Genomic DNA, 11,562 nt, shown 5'->3' on the forward strand with positions numbered 1-11,562 from the left:
TGATCTAGTAAAATAAAAATTTTCTAAAAATATCAATTTTTGAAAAAGTTATTTAATTTACCAAAAATGACTAAAAGTTATTTTTGGTTATTTTTAGTAAATTGGATAACTATCTTAAAAATTGATATTTTCAGAAAATTTTTGTTTTACTAGATCAACAATACCATGAAGAATCCATCCTCTAAATCTCATGGATTTATTTCCTACCGAATTTGAAATGTTCTGTACCAAAAATTCAAACTTCAGGCGCTCATATCTCAAAAAGTAATGATCGGGAAAAAATTTTGAAAACGTTTTCGTTTTGATTGCTTGATGATATACAAATCGAAAAACTTTGAAAAATATCACGAGTAGAAAGTTTATTTTTAGCCTTTGCACAGCCATAAATATCAAAATTTATCTATTTATTCTCTAAAAACACAAACTAAGAACACGAATCAACAGTTTATAGCATAATGTTAGAATTTACAAAATACATTTAATTTGATGTTAGAATTTAAGCAACTGATAATATGTTTTCCAGTAGTCACTTGAAAAGTAATCATTTCTGCATTGATTACAGAACGCAAAGAATCACTTTACCGCACTAGTACACAAAGTACGACTTTGCGCCACTCCAGATTTGCAACATGACAACACAAAATAGTAGGTTAGATAGAGGTTCAGTGCGCTAAACCCGAAATTAATTTGGCAACACTCAAGTATATATAGTTGTATAGTATCATTGGGCAATACTGTACACTGAATATAGTTGAATAAGAATAATTTCCCCAATAATAGTTAAGAATAATATGTGACATAAAATCCTCATCAAGCTGAACGCTCATCAACTGATCAGAGCTTTTTATGGTTTAAACTTTCCTGTTTCAATTACTCATACATGATCTCTTGAGTGAGATAGAAAAAAATCATTAAATAACCCATGGAATCACATTCCCTTCCAAGAGAAGCTGGCAACAGCGATTTTCTACAGCAATTTAAATGCATGTTTTCATTATTTTCCATGAAAAATTATAATATCAATCTAATAATCATAGTTCATGATTTAAGGACAAATCGTGAGATTTATTATTAGAGACAAATCATAAATTTGAATGATTCATAGTAATAATATTTTATTCGATTCGAAAATAATATTTCATTCATAAGGAAAAGAAAAGATAATAATGGGCGCCAAAAATTAAAATCCAATATGCTATTATATTATGGAGCATAAATTACATTCATTATGAATTATAATTGTACTTACCCCATTTTTCTTGTAGAGAATTGCTATTGCCAGATCCTCTTAGAAATAAATGTGATTTCATGAGTTATTTTATTTCAATAATAAATTATAAGAGATTCAGTTTTCAAATAATCCACAAGAGGCAGAGCAGTGCAGCCAGTCCTGCCCAGGCACTGCCATCCTACATATAGATCTTGTTTCAGGCAATCCAGGAGTGGACCAGGAATTCTTTATATTTTGTCTAATAAAACTATACGCTTCCATAATGGGTGTTTTTCACCTTATTCTGGCGTGTCCTTGAGAATTCACACAGTTTGGGTGGATCCCTTTACGAAGGCTTTTTTGAGAGCAATGCCTTTCCCTTTCTCAAGGACCTTTTTCCCGTCAACACACTCTTGGACCAACCGAACTGCATTGGGAAAACTATGCCCAATTTCCAGTACAGATTTAACTCTGAAAAATGACTGGCACACTACAAAAAAACCACTTGATTTGGTCCAAATATTATTCAAAATTGTCCATAAGCCCAACCAGAGAGCAGTTTGAATACCTCAAAGGCAAATCAGACTCAATTCGGTTATAGTTATGCATATGATAAGCAGAAATGTAATTATCATAATACATTACAAGCCAAGAAGAGCATCAAAATAATCAGACAGTTCAGCTTGAACGATAAAAATAGCTGCATTGTTTATAACAAGCAAATCAGGGAAACCTAGTTGTTTCTGTTCAAAATAGCATTGATGAACAAGTGTCTAAAACTGTACGGCTTATTCATAATTTCCAATGTGAAGGAGAATATTGAAGAAAATAGTACTTTATTGTTGATATCAATTATCATATTATAGTGAGTCTGTTCCTCACAGTATAATAATCATGAGGAATACTCACTATAGAAAATTTGAGATCACAGGGCAGTTAATGATTGTAGGGGATTTAAATTATTGTTCATGTTGCGGTGTCACTTACTTGGCTGGGGTGGTGCTGGGGGCGGGAGAGACGGTTGCGGTGGAGGCGGTGGGGGCGGCCCTGCGGCTGGCGGTGCTGGCCCTCGCAGAGGTGTTCGGCACGGCGGACCTGGAATTGGCCATGAACGACGGCGAGGCGATCTGCAAAAATACTCATTATATTTATTCCGTGTATTCTCATCATTATCGTTCATTTATTCTCCAGGAATTACCTACAAAACACATCTGCCAGATCAGAATGATTGACTGTTTTCCAAAGCATGAATAAAGAGTTATTTCAGAATTATTTTTTCACATTCATAAGTTAGATATTACTTCTGCTCTTATCAATTTTTTAGAAAGTATCCCCCAAAGCACAGTTGGAGGATGGATATGACTTCCATCTTGAAAGCATGAATTGAAGTATTTTTTGTTAATTCACCATGAAGTCCGCACTCAGTCAACAGATAGGCGAAGCTAATAAAGGTTTGCTGCATGAGCCTCTTTCTCCAAGCAATAGTTTAGTTGAGACTGTAAATCAGCAAAGTTTACACCTGAACTTAATAAATGTTGTAGTTTGAGCAAAGCCTCATCATTTCAGTGTCTAATGTGATATGGACTGTATTGATTGACAATGCATGACCCAAACTTCAGCTGAATAAAAGTTTCTTGTCTAGCAACCATTCTTGGAATCGTAGCTTACTGCTTAGGCAGATTTCATCAGTAATGTTATCAGTTGAAAGGCACTCGAGTCTTAATTGTAGGGTATTTAGTTTTCATAATTTTCACCAACTATGTATAATAATCCAATTATTGTTTTGGTACTACTCACTCATTCCGCTGCCTTTTTGCCTCACCGCTCTCGTGGTTCTCGCCGCTCATCTTCCTCTTTGCAGCTAAAAAAAAAAATGCATTCATTTTATGAGCTGAATGTCGTAATTTGAAAAACAGATATTAACCTCGAAAAATCATTTTTTACAATTATTTAAATAAAAGTGAATATTGGAGCTTATTAAGCTGAGCTTAAACTTTTAACATGAAGCCTATATAGAAGTTCGTTAGTGAGCTTTTGATAGTGAGACAGGTAGGCCTACAATGAAACAGGTTTCATTGTTCAACTGAAAGTTTTGTATGGGCGAAACTAATAATAAACTGAGAAGTCAATGATTTTAAATTTAGTTTCAAATATTTTGATGATATTCAGAATTGATATTCAGAATAGAATTGCTTATTTGGTTGCTAGTTTAGGCATTACTTACCACCTGTGGGCCGTGGTACAGGTGGAGGGGGTGGAGGCGGCTGCGGTTGTGGGGGCGGGGGTGGAGGCGGCTGCGGTTGTGGGGGCGGGGGTGGAGGCGGCTGAGGTTGTGCTGGCGGTGGTCTGGAAGGTCTGCAACAACATCATAATGTTTTTATTTGTACAGTATTGCCATTTTTCGTATAGAAACTTAATCTAGTCATCATACATTATACAATCACATGTAGACCAGTCAATGATGCGCAACAAATTAGGGGAAAGCTCAATTTTTGCAGAAGGTTAGTATACATAGTATATAGTCTGGAACTGAAGAGTCTCCAACCCAACGTTATACCGCTTGCTTAAGAATGGCTTTGTGGCTTTGTATGGGAATAACTTCCTGAACAATAGATATACGATGAAATGTTATATGACATTTTTAGATCTATATTGTTTCCTTCCTCTCTACAAGAATCTGAGAATGCAACTCTGGTTTCCGCACAAGCATTTGCCCATGCAGACCATTTTCTTAAAAGTTATTTAGCTTAGTGTACTCATTATATCGTTTTTTTGTTGTTGTTCGTATTGAAACTGTGTTTGAGTACATAAGATCTTTATTTTGTAATTTGCATTCTTTCAAGAAATAAATATCTCTGTCAGAAAGGATTTCATTGTGGTCCAATTTCCAATTTAACCACAGATTTGTATGTGAAATATCATCCCGATATTCCAAAACTGTTAAAAATGTTTCAGTGTTGGAAGATAGTGAAGAAATTGTTTTTCTATGGGATTGAAGCATTGCAAGATATGTTTTTTTTTATATAATTTCTCTCAGAAAATTATAGGATGTCTATAATAAGAATTTTATATCAAAATTACGTGGGGAATGTCTCCTTTCAATTATTGATGTCTGGATCATTTTTGATTTATTTTGAAATAAAATTTTCATTTATCGCACAACATCCCATGTTTCTGATAGAAGTTATATTTAAAAGAAAAACATATTTCCGCAATGCTTTCAATTTTATCAATTTTTCCTTGTGTTTCATCCTTACATTTAAATTTTCTTCCTTAAGCATCTTTTCTTTATAATTTCTTTCAATATCATCCTGTTCTATCCTCAAAAAAGACGAAGTGAGTCAATCTTGTTGGTCAATAACGAACTCGATCTATATAGTTTCAAAGAATATGACGATATGTATTGAGAATTTGAAGCTGATTGATGAACTTGAGCAATCAAAAGTATAATAGTCGAACAAACAAACCCACTAACGAACGACTCGACACTCACCATCAGTCATCAGCAATAGGAACAACTTCAATTGATTTATTTAGTCAAATTTGAAAGTGGGATTTTCCTCACATGTTTTTTGCTTCAAGATGTATTGTATTTCCAAAGAAATCTGCCAAAGACATCTTATTAAGGAAGATATAGTAGAGGAGAAGTATACGGTCCCGTATACCTTGTTTCACATATTCAATAAAGACATATATTATGCAGACTGATATGAAGATTTCGAGTATGGTGGATTCCAACGTACACGATCAAACAGATCGTCATGCATGTTCAGTTTGTCTAAATAAATGTCGATCCTGACCGAGAGTGCCATCGAGGCTAAAACAATCTGCGCAAACACCAAGTTTGTGCAAACATATTTGCCATGGATGGGGTCTTTAGGGAAGAGACAAACTCACTTTTAAGATAGTAGGCTACTTTATTATTATTGAGAACGTGAATAATATCCAATAGTACTTACCCACCCCGCATCCTCCTGCGCGGCACAACCTCTTCAAAAAAAAACTTTGCGTTTTCTCAAATTAATATCTGTAAAATAGAAAGAAATCTTTATCTGTATTCTAAGAGCTGTTTGACAGATATTCAAATGGATGAATGAGGAGAAAAACTAATTTGATCACATTATACGGTGTAGCAGCCTTATCAGCCATTAGCCTATCACATGGATTTCAAAATTGCAGCCGAGGACTGAGATTGGTCAATTAGGTAAGGTACCTGACGTATAAACCATGTTTGTAAGGTAACATAAGGTATTAACACTGATGTTCATAGATCTTCGACTGTAATATCTATTCATTATCCACAAACTCAAGCACAATTATTTTAATACTGCACCTAAGCATCATTCAACAAAATTCAACACTTAAGTACAGAAAAATTAATCAATTTGCAATAAGAATCTATTCTATTTATTTATCAAGTCTATAAATAAATACATATTTAGTAGTATCAATAAATAAATTAATAAAAAAATGTTATAAGTACTAATGAATTGTAAATAATTTGAGAGTTAAATCAGGATTGAAAAATTATCGTCACTTTGTATATAAAGCTGTGAATCATATCTACATATCAGAGAGATTTTTGATTAGGATGAATAATAGTTTTATTTTAGTTTCTCTAATTCGATATTGAAATAATGTATGTCTCAAGAGCATTCAAAACATGAATGTAGGCCTAATCATTTTTCTGATTTTATTTAAATCTGAATATTCACTGATTGTAAAATCTGAGAAAACACAGATTACCGCTGGAAACCGTTAAGCCTATTATCCAAACTATAGGGTACCAACATTTCCTGTTTATCGAGTTTGCAGGATAGGAAATTTTTAAAAGTGAAAAGGAATATTCAGATTACTAGCTTAATTTATAAGCCCACTTATCACGTATTCTCGGACATGTAACGCAGATTTTGAACGTACGACCTGTGAAATAATTTTTAAGCTAAAATTCGGTCTTAGTGCGTGACTAGAAGCCTAACTGAACACTTGAACAGTAAACATGCTGACCGATTCTAAAAGCTTATGAACAGTAGATTTTCAGTTCTGCAGATGTTTGAGTGTTATTTTTGTTTTTTTTTATATAACTTACCAAAATTTCACATTATATCTTATGATGGGCCTAATGTGATACTCTTCAGTAAATAATAATTTTGCTACTATCTGTATAAATAGCATTAAATATCAGCTTCGTTTTTATTGAACTGTATTTATTTTTCATTTCATTCATAATGGAGCTAACAAAATGATTCCATATTCAGAAAATGAAAGAAGTTATAGACAACTATCTAAAACTTTTTCTATTTCTAGATTTTCCCACGTAAATGATTTTCCCACTATAAATCTAGAAATCTATTTCTAGATTTTCCCACTATAAATTCAATATCATATCACATTACAATAAAAAAATTATAAAGTAGAAAAATAAAATAAAGTAGATAAAATAAATCACAATAAGTGCTCTATATATAGGTACTGAGTACTTGAAAAATTTTAGAATTTACAACCTAACAAATACGTTTGGCCGCCAAATGTTCTTTGCGGCCCCAATTGTGAGCCGGCCCTCATAATTATTGAAGGAATGGAGGAGATATTTAAGAAGAAAAAGCAGAAGATTCAAAGGAGTTATTGAAGGATTCAAATAATCTTATTTTGAGTCTATTTTTTTAAAATGTAATAACTTTTTAAAACTTTTTTAATATTAAAAAATATCATTTAATCAAGAATACCATGAGAAAGGTATTATCCAAATTTTATAGATTCAACTCTTACCTAATTTGAAATTATCTGCAAAAAAATTAAACTAACATCTTAAAAATTAATAAGAAAAATTTCCTGAGAAAGCTTGATACTATCAAAAACTAAAAACTTTGAAGTAATGTCAGTAATGAAAAGTTTATAGGCTAACATCCTTTTGCACTCTTAAAGCCTTAATAATATAGTATGAATAATAATAAATCATTGAAAAGATAGTTAGTGTCTTCACTTACATAAATTCTGTTCATCCATTTTTGATCTGAAAAATAACATTAAAATTCATTCGTGAATTGTTTCTGGCTCAATACAAGGCCTATATCTTGTAGTTCAGACTATTTGTTATCAATATTGTTTTTGTAGTGAATTAGTATTGTATTCGTCCTAGCAGAATGATTAACAGGATGCATATTTAAAATGTCAAACATCCTATATAGCCTAGGTCTATACCTACAACTGGTAGATTAACATGAATAATTTTAGTATACTATGGTTTTACCTTAGCGGGGTAGCTAGTTCACTTGCTACCATAGAGAAAAGATAGCATAAGAAGATATTTCATGGCATGGTATAGGTTGTTCATGTTCCAAATTTCAAGTAGATTTTTCTTAGCTCAAGATGGTTTACTGTCGACTACCGTCTATTATTGTTTTGGCTGGTGAGACGTTTTGATTACCAGCGTGACATAGCTTCAAAAATAATAACTACTAGGACTATTGGCTTGGGTTAACAGTAAAATTTTGAACATGAACTATGGTACCATGTGATATCTTTTTATGCTATCTTCTCTCTATGGTGCTATCGATATTATCAAATTTAGTATCGAGAATGGAACTGGAATCAATATACTGGAAACTATCAACTAAAACTGAAATAAAATATAGTGAGACTCAATACATTTAATACTTCAATATTGATATTCAGGCAGTGATCAATAGTATTGGTGCACTCAGAGTAAAGTCTAGCCATGGAAGAAATTTTGACAAATCTTCCCAAACAACAAAAATGAATGTCAAATTGCAAATTTTCAAAAATAATTGTTGAGGGAGAATTCAATAAAACTAAAAATTATTAAGATTTAACAATTATTAAAACAATATTTTTCTAAATAAGATGTCCTGTAGTTAAAATCTTTGAAAAAATTAATTTATAATTGAATAGAAAAAATTTACTAGTCATCAACCAGTAAAAATGTAATTGAATGGACCATTAAGTTTAAGACAAACAAAATGAATCATGAGTAATTAAGTAAATAATTTAATTTGGATAAATAATTTTATGAAAGTATTCTAGCTTGAAAAATTGAAAGTTAATTTTGATTGATTTAATTTAAAAGCAAATTGAATAGATGATAAAATTTGAAAATCAATAAGATTATAGCGGTATAATATAACATTCAATATAAACATAATTATTCAACAACTAAAATTGTAAAATTATTTGAAACTATCAGACAAAAAAGAAAACTCACCTTTATCAAAGATTAGTAATGATGAGAATGATTCCATATTATTTGTTGAATTCATAGGATGGATAATAAACAAGCAAGCGGCTGATAAAGAATAATAAGAAATAAAATTTAAAGTCAAACTTACCTCTTTAAAATAGATTGACCATTTTTATTAAATTGAAATTTCTTGGATGTAATGAGATTTTACATGTAATAATATTATATCATGATAGTAAAAAATTATTAAAAAAGAAATAATTATTTTGTATTTTTTGTGAAAATCTAACGTAGGCTGCATATTGAATCCTTTTCTGAAGTTTGCAGAACATGTACAATTTTTCATTCTGATAATACCGTACATGAAGAAAATAAATGTACAATAATTAGAATAGAATAGAATAGCTGCCTTTATTTTCACCTAGGAGGGCGGAGTTAGGGCGCAGCCGGCCCTCTCTTACACTCAACTGTCCTATGAATTGGGACAGCCAGTAAATGGGAACCATGCCAGGTACCACCCCGACCAATGTCACACAAGAAGTGAAAGTCTTCAGCTACGTACTTGGATGTCTTGAGTTTTTAACACTTTATGCAGAAAAAGAACCGCATGAAATGACCTACATTCATGTAGCTTCATGAGTCCAAGTCGGTCAAATTATTCAGTCACATGGTCGTCACGTCTGAGGTTGAAGATGAAGCGGACACAGTAGTTATGCGCATGCTGCATCCTCTGTGGTAGTTGACCAGTCATGATGTAAAAAAACAATTTTATTTGATTACTTATTATTCTATCGATTATTATCAACTCAAATACAGTACAGTACAAAAAAAAATTATATCATACTATTTTTAGCAATTTATAGTTTGTAATTTAACTGTCAGGTAGTAGTCCGGGCGCAGGGGGGGGGATACAAGGGAATGTTGAATCTATGGAATTTAGATAGTTTTTTCAGCTTTGAAATTATATGTCTTAACCCGCTGTTTGTTAATGTGTTTTTCAGCGACCCTTCAAAGAAAACCTTGCATGATTTCTGGTGCTTTTCTCCGTAGGCATGAGGTAACAAGCTAGAACTATGAATCGATTTTTCATGACTACTTCATGATAAAGCCATGCAAATGATCTCAATCTCTTCCTTAGAACAAGATGAATACGAATATTGATCATGGAAACAACATAAATGGTCATCATAATTGAAAAATTCAAGATGGCGGCCATAATTGACAGAATTTTTAATGTCAATTGCTATTAAATTATAGAGAGAGATATCAGATTTATTCTAGTACCAGGAAGTTAAGAATTACCCAAACTATAATATTCGAGAGAATCGTCTCATTTTTAGTAGCTTACTCTTCTCATGGATGCTGAATATCACTTTGAAAGCTTGAAACACACATTTATCGTGGACAAAATTTCACCTTCCACCCTCTAAATGTATTTGCACTTGACATACACTAATATTAATCAAACAGTGTTGTAGGATATTTCCGAAGTTTCAAAATGACATCAACTTCAATGCTGTTAGTCTATTTTTCACGGATGGAGTGACATCGGAAAAGAGAGAAAGATACAATTTCCATCGAAAAACACGTTTTTCCACCATATGCCAAACTTGTTCACTCAGTAGGTTTTCTAGCCTTGCAGTGAAGCCTTGTAGAATTCACTTCATCCAGCACCGCTCGGCCCGGCGTTGATTTGATTCTCCCTACTAAATCCTGCATAGTTAGCGCGCACGTGGATTCCGCTCGGCTCGGCTCGGCTAGGCTCGGCCAAGCTTTGGTGTGAAACCCCACTTACTCTTTGAGGTTACAGACTTGAAAATGGTTTCAATCTCTTCGTTATAATGTGTAGAAAGAGGATATCCACGATGGAAATCTCAAAGATATTTGACAAAATTTTAAAAAATTCAACAAGTTTATTTTTGGAAAATGGTACACAATATTCCTGGTTTTTTCATCAAATATATAATAGAGTAGTACCGGTATGGGCTATTGCATATTTTATTGGGGATTTCTGTGGAATCTGATGAGTACCGATACTGTACTTTATGGATAACAATTTTTAGATAATTAAAAATGATGTCATTGGAATATATAAATATCATTTATTTTATAATAATTTATGTAGCTTCTTCCTTGTTAAAAAGTGGAATTGGAAAAATTAAAGTAGAAGACCTGAATATTATTAATTGATGAATTAAAATAGTTTTTTTACCCAGTTTTAACATTGCTTAAAATATAAAAAAAGAATATTAGAGCAAAAAACTTTATTTGCAATTTTAAACAGTTTTAATGTTAAGATTACAATTTGTTTCAGTGAATGAATAAATAATTACTGTTTTGAAAATTACAAAGTTGCTCATGAATAGAATAAAAAATCCAGCTAAATTTAATTTCCGTCAATATTATAACTTACTAGGCCTATTGAGTAAAAATAATTTTCCAGACAAGAATAATATATTTTATGTTTTACAATAATCTTAATAATTCTAAGTGAATAGCAAACAATTAACTACTTTAGCTACTAACAGGACTTCCTATATACCGGACCTGCGCCTACAAAAAAATGGCCGCCTTATGTGGTGGCCGGCATTGATATTTTAAATGGGAAGTGGACGAACTGAGATTTCGACAAACTGAGACGCTCTCTAACAGCTGATTAGTAATTTTTTTCTCAGTAGGAATCTCTATAAGACCACCACATACGGCGGCCATTTTTTTCTAGGCTCAGGTCCGGTAGTATATAGGTCCTGCTACTAGTCTAATTTTGGTTTGAAACTGGAAGAATACTCATGATAAAATATGTTCTCTATAAACTTGAACTATTCTATATTTTGCATTACCCTCCATAGTTTGAGAATTACTAGACATACTATTATAATTATTTGAATAATTTCTTTTTGTATCATCAGGAATAAATAATTGTAATACTTCTCTTCATATTTGAATACAAATATTTATGTAATTGCACTTAGACAGCAAGTAAAATTTTATAGATTCATAAATTTGAGATAAATATACATATTTATATTAAATATACTGTTCCAAAACAAATTCGATCATTAAATTTTAAATTATCAAGTTTGAATCAGATTAGCTAATTATAACTTACTTTAATTATCGGACAAATGGCATTTTGATCAAGAGTAATTATTTT

General features: G+C 31.9%; 1 protein-coding gene across 1 annotated transcript; it reads right to left on the minus strand.

The window, feature by feature from the left end:
• Positions 1-2,189: 2,189 nt before the first annotated feature.
• Positions 2,190-5,558, minus strand: LOC111058426 (basic proline-rich protein-like). Its single transcript, XM_039425732.1, has 4 exons — positions 5,170-5,558; positions 3,435-3,565; positions 3,008-3,071; positions 2,190-2,337 (listed from the first exon to the last, which is right to left on the minus strand). Exons 1-4 carry the CDS (start codon positions 5,178-5,180, stop codon positions 2,190-2,192), a joined length of 354 nt encoding a protein of 117 aa, XP_039281666.1. The 5' UTR covers positions 5,181-5,558.
• Between the last annotated feature and the right edge of the window lie 6,004 nt (positions 5,559-11,562).

Source organism: Nilaparvata lugens, chromosome 4 (assembly GCF_014356525.2).
Source record: "Nilaparvata lugens isolate BPH chromosome 4, ASM1435652v1, whole genome shotgun sequence".
Lineage (NCBI taxonomy): Eukaryota > Metazoa > Arthropoda > Insecta > Hemiptera > Delphacidae > Nilaparvata > Nilaparvata lugens.

What these genes read in the sequence shown, in the direction of transcription:
- LOC111058426 (XM_039425732.1), bottom strand. An exon ending in TGTACCACGGCCCACAGGTG is followed by an intron (nt 3,072 to 3,434) that starts GTAAGTAATGCC and finishes TTTTTTTTTTAG; the next exon opens with CTGCAAAGAGGAAGATGAGC. An exon ending in GCAAAAAGGCAGCGGAATGA is followed by an intron (nt 2,338 to 3,007) that starts GTGAGTAGTACC and finishes GTATTTTTGCAG; the next exon opens with ATCGCCTCGCCGTCGTTCAT.